Below are 18,843 nucleotides of genomic sequence, written 5' to 3'. Positions count from 1 at the left end.
AAGGGAAGGTGATCTCGAAAAGGTTCTGGAAATCATGATCGCCGCTCTTGGTTTAAGGTTTGCAATGACACAGGGTGTGCAAAACAGTCATAGCTTTCTCACAGTTGCCGCAAAGTTTAACATCCTCGCCACACAGCAGGTGCAAGTGAGTCAAACTGGTATGGCCGATTCTTAATGGCAAAGGAGAGCTTCAACCTGACGGTCTTTATAGACGGAGCTCTCCCACACCCCCAGTTGGGGCTTGATGTCATGAAGCTTGTTCTTTTTTTCCATATCCCAATCTAACTGCCATGGCCTCATAATTGATTTCTGGGTGATTGGTTTTAGGTCTCGGCGTGGCAAGCCAAGAGGAAGTTTTGGGCACTCTTGCAGAGGCAGCAAGCAAGTCTGCTTTCTCATTGTCAGAAATACCCATGTGGCTCCGAACCCAACAGAATTTGATCAAGTGTCCTAGTTGTGCTCGGTTTAACCACACCCGAAGACATTGCAGGAGAAAGTTCTTGCTGTCTGTTAAGGACGAAACGGCTAGAAAAACGCTCTGGGAGTCGACGAACAGAATTACTTTCATGATATTGTTTTCCAATAAGTACTCAACCAACAGCCATTAAAATGGCGTACAATTCAGCACTAAAAATATTTGCAAGAGTGTGGAGTTGTCGAACTTTCTTGAAAGCAATGGAATAAACCGCACACCCCACGAAAGTTGATTTTTTTGATCCATCAGTGTAAAAGTGCGAGTAGTCCTTGTATTTCTGTTTGAATTCGGCAAACTCCTGCTGAAGAACAAGTAAAGAAATAGTTCTCTTTCTGTACTTGGACAGTGACCAGTCGAAAGAGATTGGCAGAAGGTCCCAAAGCGCAATCGTGTCATTGCTCCTCAACAAAGCAGCTTCACTAAAAGAAAGCTGGAGTGATGTTGCCATGCTTTGAACTCTGAAACTCAGGGGCCGAACAATACTCGGCTTGTTTTCAACGAGTCGGAGGAATGTAGAAGGTTGGAGGGCATCAAAGGCGGGATGTTGAGGAAAGCTGTATATCTTGTAAACATAACAAAGACTCAAAAATTGCCTTCGTCTTTTCAGAGACATTTGATATGTATCAGCGCACAAGCTAAGCACAGGTGATGTTCGAAATGCCCCCTTGGCAAGTCCGAGCCCCAGATGATGCGTGGGGTTTAACATCTTTAGGGCAGACGGAAGCGCCGACCCATAAACAATCGCGCCATAGTCCAGGCGGGACCGCACCAAGGAGTTATAAAGTCGCAGGAGGCATCGTCTGTCAGACCTTCAGGTCGTATGTGACAACATTTTCAGAATGTTTGATGAACGTGGGAATTTATGTTTCAACTGTTTCAAGTGGGGTATAAAAGTGAGCTTTTTATCAAAGATTATTCGTAGAAACTTGTGGGCCTCTTTTACAGATGTAGCAGCATTATTCAAGTGCAACAGTGGATCTGGAGACAGGCCACGGCGCAGTAAAAGGGAAGACATACTGTCTTTTCGGGGAACCTAAAGCCATTTTGATCAGCCCACTTGCTCATCTTATTGGTTGTGAGCTGCAGTTGCTGTTCACGGCTCGACAAGTTACAAGAAGGAAACAATATCTGCACATCGTCCACATACATTGAATAAGATACAGATGGTGGTATAGCCTTCGCCAGGCTATTAATCTTCGCAGCAAAGAGTGTAACACTTAGTACTCCACTCTGAGGGACGCCATTCTCCTGGAGAAAAACATCCGACAGGGTGGAGCCCAAACGCACTTGGAAGGTCCAACCCGTCAAGACACTTAGAACGCAGCGAAGCTTGCGACCTCGGACACCATATGAGTACAAGTCTCGAAGTTTCCCACATCTCCAAGTCTTGTCGTAAGCCCTTTGTAGGTAAAAAAAAAAAAAAGACAGAAACACAGTGCTGGCGATGGACAAAGGCTTCCCGAATAGAAGAATAGAAAAAAGTAGACGAGAACCAAAGGCGCCCCCTGCGGGGTTAAAGGAGAAGGCTTAACCTCATATTGGCTCACGTAGCTTTTCCTGTTTTAATTTGTAACTTTTGACGGCGGCAAGATTTTCACAGCGGAGCTGTTAAGGGCTAGTTTCTCCAGTTTCGTGTCCATCACCAAATATATGTCGACACAAAACTCTGGACAGCTACCGCCATTTATGTGCGACGGCGTCAACCAGACAATCGGCTTGCCGGTTGTTTGGTTGCCGCCGTCGCTCATAGAGGGCGGCAACCTTTTCAGCCTTTCCACTTCGGTTTTCGCCAGAGTGGAAAAGCTGAATTTCTTTAGGCGTCGCCCTAGAAGTCGTCTTCGAGGACGATGTCTTCTAGGTGTCGTCCTCGAGGTCGTCCTAGACGTCGTCCTCTAGGCGTTGTTCTTGAGGTTGCCGATCCATAGTAGAGCTTCGCTGGTCTTCCTTCTTCATGAGAGTGAAAAGGCTTAAAGTTTTCTTTGATATTTACGGAAATTCAATTCACGACCTAGCCAAACTTGTCATTGCTTACCAACCCGATTTCTTTGCGATTTATTTGTCCCGGTTTCACATGCGGATCACCCGGTACTTTGCGGGTGCTTTTCTGCACAACTCTTTAAAAGAAACGTAAAAATTATAATTTTAGCATAATTATAAAAAAAGTTATTAAACTCGTAATTTCGTGGAACTTATTCATATTAAAGATACCGCGCACGAAACTTTGTGCTGTGATGAAACAATGAAGTTTGAATGGAAAAAAAAAAAACGAAAATCCTTTCGAAACAAAACAGTGTGCGAAGAAAGAGGCTTAGAAATAAGAATTTTTTTGTCTTACCTTTTTTAAAAAAAAGTCAGAAAATGTACTTGAATCCCATAGAATCCAATACCAACCAACCACGCTCTGGTACAAAGCATGACGAACGCTTGTGGTACAGAGTGATGTTTGTAAGGTGTTGAGTATATGCGTACAAAAATGGTACTCAGGTACTGTCTGAGGTGCCCGTACTTTTCTTAGTAAATTACCAGATTGCTCACCCATATAGGAGTCGTGCATGGCGGCGAGGATAAGTTCACAGTTGTGTGGAATCAACGGTTGCACGAACAGCTACAGCCAGTTCGTATCCTACGAGTCCCATATTTGTCGTCGCCACAGGGATGTGCTGCTTTACACTGGAAGTAGCTCCAGCAGTGAGAGAACAAATGATGCCCGCCAAGACTTCCCGAGCGCTGACGAAAATTAGACGATGTCGAGAAACTTGCTTCAAGTCTACAGTCAGAAGCAAGTGCAAGCAGTACCTGATCCCCAAAGAGAAAGCAGTTCGAAGATTTATTTGCAGAAGCCAAAGCTGCCATCTGGGAGTTCTTTTTCAATGCCACTGAAAATCACAAGCTGCCCCACAACGTAGCCACAAAATTCTTGGGGGACCTACAACTCGTTTTCGAGTACATCAAGGCATTTGCCGATGAAATCGCAGCCAACATTGATGTGCCCGCCCTGCCTCCTGACGTCATCTCACTCCTGGAATGTTCTTTCTTGCCCGACCTTTTCAAGGGCACCCAGAGTAAGCACTTGCGGGAACATTATGCGAAGTCACACTTTTGATATGTGGCACCGCAAAGCTATGAGCTCAATACTGAAGGCGGTGGATACCACTACGTGCCAATCCCCAGACTCTTCAGAAAGCTTTGTGAGACTCCTCCCCGCAGGGAGCACCTGTGAAAGCAGGTGTTTCGAGAGTGGCGTCTGCATGGACCCCGAGCTCCGCAGGGGGCGCCTGCACCTTAGGTGCTACGTGCTTGGTGAGTAGCGTCACGACGGACCCCAGACACGTGGGACACCACACCCGCGCGCAGGGGGCGCCTACTGTGGCAGGTGCTTGGTGAGTGGTGTCACTAGGAACCCCGAGCCATGGGGGTTCGCCCACTCACGCCTGCCTGTGCGCGGCTTGACCCGTGTCCGGGGAAAACGGGACCCTTCGGGTTGAGCTGAGCTTGGGGCATGTTTGGACCCTTCGGGGCCCCCCGGGTGAGGCAATACACCGCTTCGGCTCCTGCCTCTCGTAGACGGGTGTCCTGGCTTGGCCCGACCAGGATGATTCAGTCAGTCGCCTCTTCTTTCTTCTTTCACTTTTCCTTTCACCTCTTTTTTCTTTCTTTTCCTCTACACTCTCTTCCTTCCTTTTTAACCTTAGGCGGCAAGGGCTAACCTTGGGTGGCGACAGATACCTCTCTTGAACCACACTTGGTTATAGTTACTGGGTACCACTGGTAGAGTATACATACCCAGCCAAGCCATGCTTGCTATGGGGTGCTACCTACCCCCTTGTTGGGCCCGGTGGTGGGCAGTGCGCCACGGTTTCTGAAAACGTCCCCATCTTTATGGGTTCCAAGCAAAACCAACATGATCGGCCTCCCAAAAGAGGCCGCACCGAAGTTTTAATCTCAGACAAGACTCCAGGCGACCAATCCACAGTGTTGGGAAGTACTTAAGGTACAGTGCACTTAAAGTAGTACTTCAAGTAGAATTAGAAAACTTGTACTTTTTTCTTGAAGTACATTCTTTGAGTATGTACTTGTACTTACTTAAGGTATTTTTTGTGCTACTTTCGGAGGAAAGTACAATTCCGACTTCAAAGTTCATTTCCCAATTTTGATTCGGTTAAATTTTTATCACGGTATGAATCTTTTGTCAACTCCAGAGAAATACTGGGAGGGATATTCTAGTCTCACCAGAAACACGAGCAGACGAAGCATTGCCCTGTTTGTTCTAGGGGCGACTCTCCCGTACCTTTTTGGACTATCGCTACTTCTCGGTCGGTCAGTGCAAGTGAGGAGGTTTAAAATATTGTCACGGATGGTGACTAAAAACAATAGATAAACAGGAAGAAATAAACGTTTTGTGTGGCGAACTTGTGCCGAAAATAAAAGAGTACAATTGATAATAACAGAGCGTCGCGGGCGTCGAAGTCGGCGAAACCGCAGGATCGAGCGCTGGGGCGAGACTGAACACGCACTTTCTAGAACAACAAAAACAGGGATGAACGATAGTTATGTCCGCAGCAAGAATGAACGAGAACTTTCTACAAGTCCGTGACCCTGCGCGCGGCATTATCCCCCCCCCCCCCCCACCTTTAAAAGGTGCATCGTCCCGATGCAGCACAAAATGAAAAACAACAAACAAAAACAAATCCAAAACAAAACAGCAGCAGAATCGCGAGCCGCAGTTCACAGTTCACAGTTCACCTGTCGACGAGAGTGGAAAGTTCTATCGTTCGTAATACGGCTTCAGCCGGACGACGTGCACCACCTCGGGTCGCGGCTGACGTCTTGCAGATGGGAGCGTTCCGTCGGGAAGTATTTCGTAGTTAAGATCGCCGAGGCGTCGGATGATCTTGTAGGGTCCGAAATAGCGTTTCAGAAGCTTCTCGCTGTTCTGCCTTGGACAGCGCCCAGCTTGCGTAAGCGATTACTCTCTCTGTTTTTTCTTGTCGCTGAACGAGTACTGCACCGAGACCGGTATTGCTGGCGTCCGTGTGGATTTCTGTCTCCGCAGACTGATCAAAACGCCCGAGGATAGGGGGCGACTGGAGCCTTCGCTTGAGTTCGTCAAGCGCTTGTTCTTGCTCCTTTCCCCCCTGGAACTGCACGTCGTCCCTCGTCAGATGCGTCAGTGGTGCAGAAATTTGTGCAAAGTCACGAACGAAACGTCGGTAGTAAGCGCACAGCCCAAGGAACCTTCGGACGGCCTTCTTGTCAGATGGTTTCGGGAATTCGGCGACAGCTTTGCAGGATCAGGGCTTACACCCTGAACGCTCCCAGTTAAAAAATGGCCGTTGGGTCCAATTGGAATTCCAATTGGTACCAATTGGAATTGGTATAACCCCATTGGCATTGGGGTAGCCAATTGGTTATTCCAATTGGGTTACATTTTTCCAATTGGCTATCCTAATTGGAACTATACTTTCAAATTGGGACTAAGGCCCCATTGGGTATTCCAATTGGGATGAATTTTTCCAACTATATCCCAATTGGCTTACCAAATCGGAATGATATTTCCCAATTAGAATTCATTCCCAATCAGGTATTCCAATTGGTATGCATTATCCCAGTTCATTATCCCAATTGGAATTATAGTTCCCAATGAGAATTTGGGACTCAATCGGTTATTCCAATTCGGGTGCATTTTTCCAATTCCTTATTCCGATTGGTATTGCAGCATGCCCAATTTGGATGCATCTTTTCAATTGGTTATCCCAATTGGAATTACACTTTCCAATTTATATTGAGGTAACCAATTGGTTATTCCAATTAAAATGTTTTTCCCACTTGGCTATCTAAAGTGGAAGACTTTCCAATTGGTTTCTGATCCATCAATTGGGATATCCAAATAGTACTTTCCAATTGCCACTTGATCCACCACTTAGTGATTCCAACTTAAATATACTGTCCAATTGGTACCTGATGTACAAATTGGTCATTTCAATTGAATAAATATCTCATTTGCACTTTGTCCCCCAGTTGGTACCAGATAATTTGATCCCAATTTGGCTTACATATTCTATTGGGGTAGTTTTAATGGTCATTCCAACTGGGTAAATTTTAAAATGGTAGTAAACCATTGCGAATCTACATAGGCCATTGAAGTTGACCAACTTCCCTGGATATGGTGGAATGCAAAATAAAAGACAACTACTTTCAAAACACACTCATGCTTTCTGTGCAAACATGAGATCCCTAAAAGTATAACTCCTGGAAAATTCCATGTGGATAGCCTGCTCATCATTTGATTATTGTTCTTGTAGGTGGCAGCAATTCAAGCAACCTACTGTATACCTAGTAGTATCACATTGAATGTTTGTAGGGAAATTTGTGTCGGTTTTGCAGCACTGATTTCGTCATCAAGGTATTTTTAATTGCTCGTTTCAGTATTTTTTCCGGGCCAATCTGCTAATACTCCTTTCATGTTTTTTCTTAAAAATATATTATTTGCCATGCCCTCCCTCTCAAAGCCCCATCTGGGCCTAACAGTACTTTGAAATAAATAAAGAAAAGTTAAGCCATGCCACTAGCTTCTGGTAAAAGATCAATTCATTTTAAGACAGCAGAAAATACAGCCATTAAATTTGATTAAAGCTAATCAGGATGAAAACAATTCAATAAATGTCATTGGAGCAAATGACAATATACATTTGTGAAAGTGACGAAACAAAATTGTTTGGTCATTGTTGAATGCATTAAAAATTATAAAACAATTTTGGCAAGGTCAAAGGGCCGCATACTTTTTTTTAACTTTTGCTAGCAAGTGCACAAAATACACACCAGACTAATAAACCATGCCACAAGTGTCAGTTTTATATATGCCAGTTTTTGTAGAAAAAAAATTGTGGGCACATTTTTTTTGAGCTTGATTATTCCACTCTCAATAAAGCAAAACAAAACAAAAAAAAATTTCTTGGCAAAGAATATTCTTTTAGCAATATGAATAGCAAAAAAAGAGGACAATGCTGCAGCCAGTATCTGCACGGGATCCTTAGAGCTCGCACAAAAATCCTGATTCTGTTCCGATGAGGCAATTGCAGACAAGAAAAAAGAGTTGACTGGTTCTCCATAGCTCATCTCCATTTCACTGTCCCTTTAAGTGAGTTCTCACAATATGGTGTAGTGAGTAGATGAGGTTCACAATTGTGAGCAAAAGGTTGGAAGTTGCAAAATGGAGCAGAATTTTAGAGGCAAAATTATTCTGCCGAAAAATAATTTTCTTACACAGAATCAAGATTTTTGTTCAATCACAATATAAAAACAAATACTGCAAACACTACTTTTTCAGTCAAAAAATTGAAATCTACAAATGTAGCAAGTTTTTCAACATAAGTTTTATATACAATCACAAATAAATACAGAGTATACACATGATGTGACAAACGACAGGTCAAATGGGATGGACGGACCATAAAAAAGTGAATATGATAATTCGGAAATAACAAAAACATATTCTTTGATACAACACACGCCTACAAAGTCCCATTAGAATTATTAACAGGCACATATGCAAAAGAGAACCATCATCGTAGAAGTCAATGTTTCTTCTGGAGGGCTGAATGAAGCTACACAAGCTTGCACCATAAGTGTCAACGTTTTAGTAGTACATTCCATTAGGACATTTTAAGGAGCATCCTTATTTATAAGATATGCATGTCACGGTCGTCCCCAAGGTCAATTATCTTTTGGGGGACGTATGTTTAACATAAAACAGAAAGCAGGTTTGCTGAAAGCTATTGTTTACAAGAACCTCCGAGACAGCACAAACCAGGTCTATAAGCATGTTTTTATGGAAAGAAATATGTGATTTTATTGAAAATACAGAAACTGAAAAACAGAATTCTGGACGTCACACCTTAGCCGAGACTGCTTTTATCAAAAGTAGTAATAAACCCCGCCAAGTCAAAGAATGGTGGACAAACGAGCAAATTCGAAGGTACTGTAAATGACTTGATTCTTGCTAGTACCAAAGTTTTGTAAATTTATCAAATTCATAAAGAATTTCTCATGCAATTAAGACAGTGCGTGGGTATGATTACATTGAACATCACCCCTAGTCGCAGAACTTTGTGCTCATGAAGCATTCCGAAACCTGGCATCTCGTAAAATATCGAGCTTGCAGAAGTGAATCCATTTACAGCAAACAGAATGTGAACTATATTTACCCTTACCCTGACATGCAGAAGATGTTTAGAAGCATGTGCGAGTGCTCTGGACAATTTGTAATAAGCTTTGCATAAACTAGTAAGAAAAATGAATTGTAAGCCCAATGTAAAATAATGAGACCTTGTGTTCATTAATCATAAATTCTCTTTGTTGATTCTGAGGCCAAGATCATCTGATGGGCTAGTTGGTTAAACATCTAGACGGTGAACTAAAAAGTGTGAACGACCAAGAAGAGAAGGGGACAGGACAGAAGTGCTCTAGCCTGTCCCCTTCTTTTTTTGGACGTTTGAGTTTTGATACTTTTACTTTGGCTAATTACATCTACTGAAATCCAAACTCTTTCTCTTACTTGTTCAATCGGCTGTACTACTCTCCCAGAAATCAGCAGCGTTTTCTGGAAAATCTAGAAAACAGGCCGATATTACACATTTTTGAAAACCGGAGACGACGGACGAAGAAGGGGACAACACACAAAACGTCTCAACGTCTCTTTATCTTCAGGCCGATATCCTAGCATAATATTTCATATATAATTGAATAACAAAAAAGCCACTTATTTTTTCTTAAACAATTCCAAAAATGCATAGGTTCTTAGCAAGGAATGTGTTTTACATGCAGCAAAGTAAATGCCTTCAAAGTATGATGTATGATGATATGGTGTAATTGCTCGATTAATGCATCTCAGCTTAAAGGGAATAGGCCACACTAGTGTGAGCATCTTAAAAATATTTTCTGCATGTGCCACAGAAGGCATGGCACACAGTCATGATGTAATGACAACAAACTCAGACATCTAAATTTACAACTTCCTACAGCCAAGGGTACCATCCAGTGTTGTAAAAACAATTTTCTGAGTAATAAAGAACGAATGAGCTCTCTCTCGCGAACAATACCTTTAAAAGCTACTTTGTAATATGGTGGGTCCCCGGTCTGGCCTTCAATTATTAAGTGTAAAATAGGATGAAGATTTACAAAGTAGAACACAGTTAGCACGAACAAGCAATCAGCAGTTTTTTAGCTCTATCCATCAAAAAGGTGGATGGCTGCCCTTGAATCCACTGGCGTAGCGGTGTAGGACCTATGTGTGAAACGATGCCGAAATTGTGTTGCAGTGTGTGCAAAGTGTTTGCATGATTCTAACGCGCAGGCAGATTTAGCTTCCAGATAATTAAAAGTTGATTGCTTCCGATTCCACCGCGCAGGTAAAATAATGGAGATTGAACAGATCCCTCATAGAACAGATTTTATGAAAGGAAAAAATAGTCAGAGTGCAGGCGAGCTGGTGTAAGTTGAACATGATTGTAAACCTGAGACTGGGGCAGAAAGAGAACACAACAGAAGGTAGTAAAAGAGGAGGCAACGTCTCAAACTCAGCTGCAAAGTTTATTGCGAACACGCTTTATATACCCCATCTCCAACGCCGTATCTACAAAAAAAAAAAAAAAAAAAAAAAGAAAGCCACACTCATGACAAGAGGACAATGACACTTCGGTAAATCTTCTCTTATCTCCCTTGAGCTTGGCTGTGGGACACTCACACAAAGGGGCACATTCTAGCATAACCACCGCCACCCGGCGAACGTAGGTGAAAACAGTACTGAACACAAAGAAAGGATTTGACCTTCAAAGGTGCGTTTCCTCTAACAAATCACTCAGTCCAAATAAAAGGCACGCCAACACAAAAATAAATGCCGTGCACTAGTCATTGTTGTCAGGGAGCGACGATGGTTCTTCGCTGTCCACACAGGTAATCCCTGCTTTTGTAAGAAGCGTTTTAAGTGCCGCGCCTCTTGCGCATGTACGAAGGCACGACGGTCGCCTTTGGGAGGGTCGTCTTCCAAACAACACTTTGCGAGTTGATCGGGTCGCTGGGATTATGAGGCCACGCAGTGCTGCTCCGTTTCCCGCCAGCGTGACGGCCTTTCATTTAAATAAAGCCTTTGAATTTTTTTTTTCATTTTAAAACAGCAGACGCGAGAGAATATGCGTGATACGAATACAAAAATGGCAAATGTAAACAAACGGCCATGATGGCGATGGGGCTAGCCACCTTACACCGTGCATTGCGTTTTTCTTTACTTTCGGTTTTTGGTTTTGATTGTATCGCGCATGTATTTTTGGCACCGATTTCGGCGAAAAAAAGTGTGCGTTAGAATTGTACAAACACTGTATGCCTTTTACAACTTTCAGGAACCAAATGTGATCATTATTTCGACAGACGTGACAGTTCATTTCGAAAATTGTGTGGTGGCACTAGATGCAATTTCACAATGCAACCTCTGCAAGGGATATGCAATCGCAAAAAAATAAAACACAACTTGATCTAAAGGGTAACGACCTCAGGAGCTATTCAAGTCAAATTTTACAATTCTCTTTTTCTCAAACTTTTTGATCTGAAGGGACACCTAACACTCTCAGTTGACATTCAGGGAACGCTACCCACTGAATGTCTGTCACATAATCAGGAAGGAGAGGATGGCTCGAATCTACTAGAATTTCGTGGTGGTCAGGAAAAAAAAAGTCAGCGAATTTGAAAGAAGTAATTTGGTAGACACCCTCATTATCAGGGCAAATTTGCCATCTGGAGGCTGTGTGAGGTGCAATGTCTTCAAGAGCTACCTAATCGATTGGAGCCTTGTTTGCTGTCAACAGTTCTTCAGTCTTCTGGACAAGGGCAAGCCAATCAGCTTGTTTATGTATTTCTTTGTAACTATAAAGTGCCTTTGGATATTACATATTGACTATTTTCATCACACGGTATGCTGTCACGTACTGAGAGCTTATGCTGCGAGCAATCAAAATCATCAAGCAACTTACAAAATAATGACAAGAAAATACAGAAAACCCCAAAGCCACACCTCAGTGGCTTCAAAGCAAAGTGCCTGCTTACAGGTGCCTAGTTAGCGGTTCGAAACTGTAGCCAAGGTTCCCAATATCTACTAATGGCTTACCATGAAGCAGGTGCTATGTAACTGAGGTTTTGGTTGCATGTTAAAACTACATACCTTAAAATACCGAGCATGAGCCCATATCACAGAGGCCTACCCGTACTTTTGCAATGCTCCCAAGATAAGCAAAGAACAGATGAAACGCTCATGCCCCATTTTTAAGGCAAGTTAAAAAAATTCAATGGACACATCAAGCGACCAGACGCTTTGTAATCCTTGATGCGGTAGAGCCAGTCGCGGATGTAACGGTTAGCGGACATTATTTTCGCGACCAGCACGAGCCACAGCCTGGGCTTTAGCAGGACCAAGGAATTGAACTGCAAGGGGTAGCAGAGATATAGGAGGCAAACAGCGAAAGTAATGAGGACCGCAAAAACTGCTGTTCTCGCGCTTCCAGTCTTGGTTTTGCTCGTGCATAAGGTGAAACAATGTTTGTACTAGTGAAGTGAGCTTGGTCGGCTGAATTACATAAACAGCAAATTTAGTGGTCGGACCAAGTGAGGGCCCACTTGCCAATGCGCTTCTGTATTTCCTCTTTCAGATCCAGCAGGCGCCCAGCCCCCGATTTCTTTGCTATTATCTCCAAATTTTGAGTTTGCGCTCTCGGTATCTTATGGTAGGTACTCTAAATTAATCCTGTCCTTTGCCGAGGCATGCCAAATGTTTATCATTTGTTTGTCACATAAGCCCTTAAACTTTCATATTAACTTTATCAAACTTCCAACTATGATGCTGAAAGCCAATGAACGACAAGATTAAAATGTAAGTGCACTTGGCAGTGGAACTACGTATGTAGCATCTGCCAGGGAGATACAAACTACTGGACTGACTATCTCTGACAGCTCTGCAACTATGCAGTTTGGCTGTCGCCCATGAACCTTTAGCAGAGTTTCCCTTGACCTAGAACAATACGGCAAGCATTCCAAGGGTTTCAAAACAACAAAGCTGGACCTGCCATCAAAAACAATCTTCTGAATGATGCCAGTTAGACCATTACATGGCTTAACGACAGAGCTGATGTTCCTCTTATTCCTAACGTAGGAGGCAGTTGTAAACACTGTTCCTTGCTTCACCATACGTTGGTACTCAACAGCTTAAAACGACACTTCGGGAGGGTTCAGCAAAGCTCCACTAAACTCCTTATAGGGGCACCCCTTGCCCAACATGCGGACTTCTCCTGTCTGAGGGCTGACAGACTTCAGTGTGATGCGAGAATCGAGCGATGAACAAAATGTAGAAACTGCAGTGTTTGTCACCAGCTCTTCCAGCTCAGCCACGACATTCTCTAGCGATAACGTCCGACAAATCTGGTTTGGAATCCCCTTTGCCGCCTTAATACAAGACTTCATTTTGCCATTGCCAGCCTCAAAGGAAAAAGCAGAGTGAGCCCACAAAGGCCCCCAAAGATGGACACTCTTGACAGTGTGTTCCATTTGATGTACATTGAAGGTCATGCTTTCTTCGCCATAAATATGCTGCGTTTTTATGACGAACTCTACCATGAGGAGGTCGCAAAGGTCAACATCTCGAGAGGAAATTTTCTGCTGCAGCATCAGGTGTAAAGACTCCATTAAAAGGGCCCAGTGGGAGAGGAACCTGCTGGGCAAGAATCCACTAAGGACAGGAAGGCTGTAGTAGAGGGCCCAATTTTCTAGCTCTTTGGCCTTCCAAAATTTTCCCCCTTTTAGCGACCTTGGTGTTCTCCTCATATCCCGGGGTGGCGTGATACTTAAAAGCCTGCTGTCAAGCACTGCAGTTTGCCGCCCAACATAGCACTCTTTGTCAGATGATGTGAGCCAATACTCTAAAGATTGCCTAACTACACCAAGTAAAACACAGTGCATATACTCTGGTACAAAACCCCAGACAATACTGAAGTGTTCGAGGTTAATAAGTGGAGAAACGCTTTTAACTCCCCTCACAACAGTCCCAGTCTCGAGTACAAACTCCATGTCGCTACACATCTGTGCGTCTGTGCGTTCCTCGGGATCAACTTCCTGCACAGGACATTTTACTGACCCTCCTATGTATATACCGGGGTGCAAACACCAATTGCATCCACAGTATCTATTAAATTGCACAATGCCTTGCATAGGTGCACGTGCAACTGAATCAACAGCCGAACAGATGCAAAATGCTTTAAAATTTTCAAGTTTACCTTTGAACATTAATGAAAACCCTGTGTCAGAGAGGTCCTGCATTACATCAACAAATGCCTTTTGAAAAATGTCCTTTCTTGGCTTGCTTTTTCCGAACCAAAGCGCTGCTAACACCACTTTATTCATGCGATCTTTGGCAGGAATTTCGTTCACTGAAAGTTGTATCGGCCAAATTGAAGTCGACGAGGGCTTAAAGACCGGGGCACCATCTGTGTTCAGTGTGACGCTGACTCTATGCTGAGTATGTACAGTGTTCTTCACAAAAGCACGGTACATGCTTCCATCTGTTATGCCACACATAGGGTCTCCATCTCCAAGAGGCTGTGTGAGGTCCAAAAAGTCTGCATTTTTCAGAATCGTTTGCAACTGAGATCTAACATCAAATGTAATAAAAAAGGTGGGTCCGAGACGTTGGACACCCTGCACACTTCACTACAATGCGGGCACTGAAATGAATTACAGCTCGAAACTGGTTTACCAACGTAATAGAAACAACTGGAGCAGTAAAAATGAAAAGTGGCCCCATTAGCATCAAACATCTTCCCAAGGAAGTAACGGGACTCTGGAAGAATCGGTTCGGCGAAAAAGCTGTTCACCATCTTCACAAGATTAGTCAGACCGGTAAATGTAAGACCATTGCTTGCAGCATATTTCAATACCATGACCAAAATGTCACCTTTCGAAACTACAACCTGTTCTCCAATGATGTCCTGAAAGAGTGCAGTGAAGGAACTTGCGGCCTCCGCTGCTTGAAGGTCTATGCCTGATCCATCCCCATCTAAGGTGCCTTGGTCTGACGAAGTCTGGAATTGAGCAACACTAATTTTGAGACGGCTCTGATAAAATAATGCTCACGTGACTTAAGGCAGTCCCATACATGTCGCCACTCATACTAACAATACCTTAACTGCAAACAGCATTCAGTTTTGCTTTCTTTATTTCAATGCGCCAGGATATCTCTTGATAACTGAGTTTTCTACTCCCCCAACACCCAAAAGTTGTGCTTATTTATTTATAATTCTAATCACCATTTTTTATTACTTCTATTATAGCCACCAGGCACTCTCACAATATCAATTTAGTTAAATAGATTATCGGACAAAACCTACAATTGAGGATCTGCGAGATCTTGCATCTTCTGAGCTATCATCTCCGACATCCGAGCTACCATATCCGACAAAAAGGTCCGAAGAGGTGTCGTATTGCTGAAAATTTCAACACGAAACCTGATTAGTTCTTCGACCACAAATGAGGGCATACTCTAGCTCCCTAATTTCAGTGCCGCAGTTACATAAGAGCTTATGTAAAATGCTTTTACGTAACTGGGCTATTGAAAGTCCCAAGTGATAAATGGGGTCACAGTACCAACTAAGTTAGTAAAGCTATTGCTAATTTAACATTATACATTTCAATTTTCTGACATTTTAATTTGATTCCTTGCTGATCAGCCACAAACACTGTACAGTAAAAAGTAAGTGCTTCCATGCACCTTGCTTCCATGTAGTCGCGAATCTTGCAAATCAGGTTTTACACATTCTTGGTCACAAAACTTGAAACCACGTCAGTTGGGATTTTGTCTTTATATAACCAGCTTCCAAATCGGGCAACAATTTACATAGACTCCAAACCTGTTTACCGCCACTAGATGTTCCAAAAAATCTTATTGCTTCACTTCACTCGTTATTGTTTCCAGGGTAGTACCATATTAAGTTTGCACCTGGTGTATAGCCCGCAAAAGTCAATTTCAGCTCACAAAAAATATTTTTTTAGGTAGTTAGCGCCCTGTGCGCTAGGGCATGGCCATAATCCGATCGCGATAACTTAGCAAACGCGCAGAGTCCACAAGGCAAAATTCAGGCTGAAAACTTGCTTCTATAGACAATCTGCACAAAGGAGATTTGCGGACAGAAGTCAGGATGTTTTTGTGCTATGCGAGTTGGTCAACACACTGACCGACAAGCAGATTGAGGCATATTGGTCGCTTGCAGGCACCCAAGCGGACAGCGTAACCCCCCTTCACCCCACCCCCTCCCCCAAAAGCAAATCTGCAGTTTTTGCTGGGACTTTCTCTCTGCCCTCTCGTATCTATGGCATTTTGCCATGGGTGCCCCCTCCCTGAAATAAGATCCTGGCTATGTGCCTGCCTCAAGATATCGAAAGCCTAAGCGACGCACTGACACTCTACCTTGTGTTGATTACTTAATGCTAGCGTAAAATATCCAGAATATGACAAACCGAGCGGACCAGTCTAGTGACAACGAACAATCTTAAAACAAAAATGATTGTGCAGTCTGCATCTGCAGATAGTCCAAAAATTTTAACTTTTAGACATGTATAGACTGCAGACTTTTTCATGCGCTACAGATTCAGTGCAATCTTTGCACCGAAATCATCAGTGTGTAAAAAAATAATAATGCTCCTAGGTACTCCCTGCAACAGGCATAGCTCAAATTTATCTAAAAGACCTACAATTCATTTTTGTTAATATTAGAGCAATAAAAGAACTGCCTACCACCGAAAGAGACTGTGGAATTTCTTCCATGTCATCAGAGGATAAATCACACCTTCCTTGATCCTGTGAAGATTCCCGCAAAAATGACTAGCAGTAATAGTTAAAACCTGCACTGCATGCCATTGCTCTGTAAAAAAAGCAAATATTGTCACGAAGGAACAAAAGAGGAAACAAAGAATAACTCAGGAAACTGAAGCGTTTAATGGGGCGAACTTGTGCCCAAGAAATAAAAAGGAAACAGAAGATAACAGCAGAGCGTCGCGGGCGTCGATGTCGGCGAAACCGCAGGATCGAACGCTGGGGCGAGACTGACTCCGCTCGCCTTGTGGAATCCTTTATGTACCTTCGTGGGTTTCTGGATCGTTCGGCGTAGGAGGTTCGGCGCGTAGAACATTCTAACCTCGTATCAGCAAGACGGTTCTCGGATTCACCAGAAAATTACTTTACATAGTCAACAAAAATGTGCCTCCACGGCCAGGAACCGAACCCTGGCTTTCAGCGTGGAAAGCAAGCGCGATAACCGCTAGGTCACGCGCGCGCTGCCTACTTGGCCAGCTGCGCGCGCGGCATTACTTCCCCCTTTAAAAGTGCATCGTCCCGATGCAACCCAAAAACAAAATAAATAAAAAGAACGGTAAACTAAAGAGTCATTTGGAACACATAAGGTCCACGGTCCTATCGAGCGTAGTACGGCTTCAGTCGCACGACGTGGACGACTTCCGGTCGTGGAGGGCGGCGTGACGAAGTCCGCGTTCCGTCGGGCATCACCTCGTAGTTCAGCTCGCCGAGGCGACGAAGTACCTTGTATGGTCCAAAGTACCGTTTCAGCAGTTTCTCACTGAGGCCGCGACGACGAATGGGCGTCCACACCCATACCCTGTCTCCGGGCTGGAAGTGAACGTCCCTGCGACGAAGTTTGTAGCGGCCCGCGTCGACGCGTTCCTGGTCTTGAATCATGAGACGGGCGAGCTGGCGGACTTCTTCGGCACGTTGAGCAACCGCCTGGGTTTCGTCGCTCTCATTGTCGGATGGCTCATGGGGCAGCATTGCGTCCAGCATGGTCGTTACCTTTTGACCATGTACCAGCTGGAAAGGGGTGAATCCAGTGGTCTCCTGAACCGCCGTATTGTAGGCGAATGTGACGTAGGGCAACACCTCGTCCCACGTCTTGTGCTCTACGTCGACGTACATAGAGATCATATCGGCGATTCTTTTGTTGAGTCGCTCGGTCAGCCCGTTAGTCTGCGGGTGGTACGCAGTGGTTCGACGATGGCCGGTGCCACTGAGACGAAGGATCTCTTGCGTCAGCTGGGCCATGAACGAAGATCCACGGTCTGTGATGAGGACTTCAGGGGCGCCGTGCCGGAGGACAATGGACTCGATGAAAAACTTGGCGACTTCAACAGCCGTGCCTGCTGGAAGGGCTTTCGTCTCGGCGTACCGTGTGAGATAATCGGTGGCGACGATAATCCAGCGGTTTCCCGACGTTGACGGCGGGAAAGGGCCAAGTAAATCCATTCCGATCTGCTGGAACGGTATAGACGGGGGAGAAATCGGATGCAGAAGTACTGACGGCTTCGTCGGCGGTTTCTTGCGTCGCTGGCACTCGTGGCATGATCGAATGTATAGGTGAACGGTCTTCGGTAGCCTCGGCCAGTAGTACTTTTCTCGAATCCTGGCGAGCGTCCTGCTGTAGCCAAGGTGTCCAGCCGTTGGGTCGTCATGGCATCCTTGGAATATTTCGTCTCGAAGGCTGGCAGGAACAACCAACAGCCATGCTGTGTTGTTGTTGACGAAGTTCTCCTTGTACAGAACCCCTTGTCGGATGGAGAAGGTTGGCAGTGTTCGTACAAAACCGCGGGGAATGGCGCTTTCTTGTCCTTCTAGGTGCACGATGAGTGCTCGCAGCTCAGGGTCGTCTCGTTGGAGTGCTGCCGTGTCGCTGACATCCAGAGCGCTGAGGAAACACTCATCGTCGTCCTCTTTGGTGCAGGCAGGACCGGCCTCGACTGGGGCCCTTGACAGGCAGTCGGCGTCATTATGCTTCCGGCCGGACTTGTACACCATGGTCATGTCGAACTCCTGCAGTCGTAGTCTCCACCGAGCGAGGCGTCCGAAAGGGTCCTTCAGATTCGCCAGCCAGCAGAGCGAGTGGTCATTGACCACGCGAAAAGATCTTCCGTACAAATATGGGCGAAACTTAGTTATTGCCCATACGACAGCGAGGCACTCCTTTTCAGTCGTTGAACAATTCCTCTCCGCGTTAGACAGCGTCCGACTTGCGTATGCGATAACTCGCTCTGCTCCGTCCTGCACTTGGACTAGTACCGCACCCAGTCCGGTGTTACTGGCGGCGGTGTGGATATCGGTTTCAGCAAACTGGTCGAAATGGCCAAGAATCGGGGGCGTCTGGAGTCTTCGTTTGAGCTCGTCGAATGACCTCTGGTGTTCTTCTGTCCACTCGAACTTTACGGCGTCCTTCATGAGGTGTGTCAGCGGTGCAGATAGCTTGGCGAAGTCTCGAACAAAGCGCCTGTAGTAGGCA

General features: G+C 44.7%; 1 protein-coding gene across 1 annotated transcript; it reads right to left on the bottom strand.

Moving 5' to 3' along the window:
- Nucleotides 1–12,721: 12,721 nt before the first annotated feature.
- On the bottom strand, nt 12,722–13,720 carry LOC115330436. The gene has a single exon (XM_040208850.1). It carries the CDS (start codon nt 13,718–13,720, stop codon nt 12,722–12,724), a length of 999 nt encoding a protein of 332 aa, XP_040064784.1.
- Between the last annotated feature and the right edge of the window lie 5,123 nt (nt 13,721–18,843).

The sequence above is a fragment of the Ixodes scapularis genome, unplaced genomic scaffold (assembly GCF_016920785.2).
Source record: "Ixodes scapularis isolate PalLabHiFi unplaced genomic scaffold, ASM1692078v2 PGA_scaffold10__122_contigs__length_95168666, whole genome shotgun sequence".
In the NCBI taxonomy this organism is placed as follows: Eukaryota; Metazoa; Arthropoda; class Arachnida; order Ixodida; family Ixodidae; genus Ixodes; species Ixodes scapularis.
This window is presented reverse-complemented; position numbering and strand designations above follow the sequence as displayed.

Coding starts and splice junctions, on each gene's coding strand:
- LOC115330436 (XM_040208850.1), bottom strand. CDS start 13,720: ATGCAAGGCATTGTGCAATTTAATAGATACTGTGGATGCAATTGGTGT.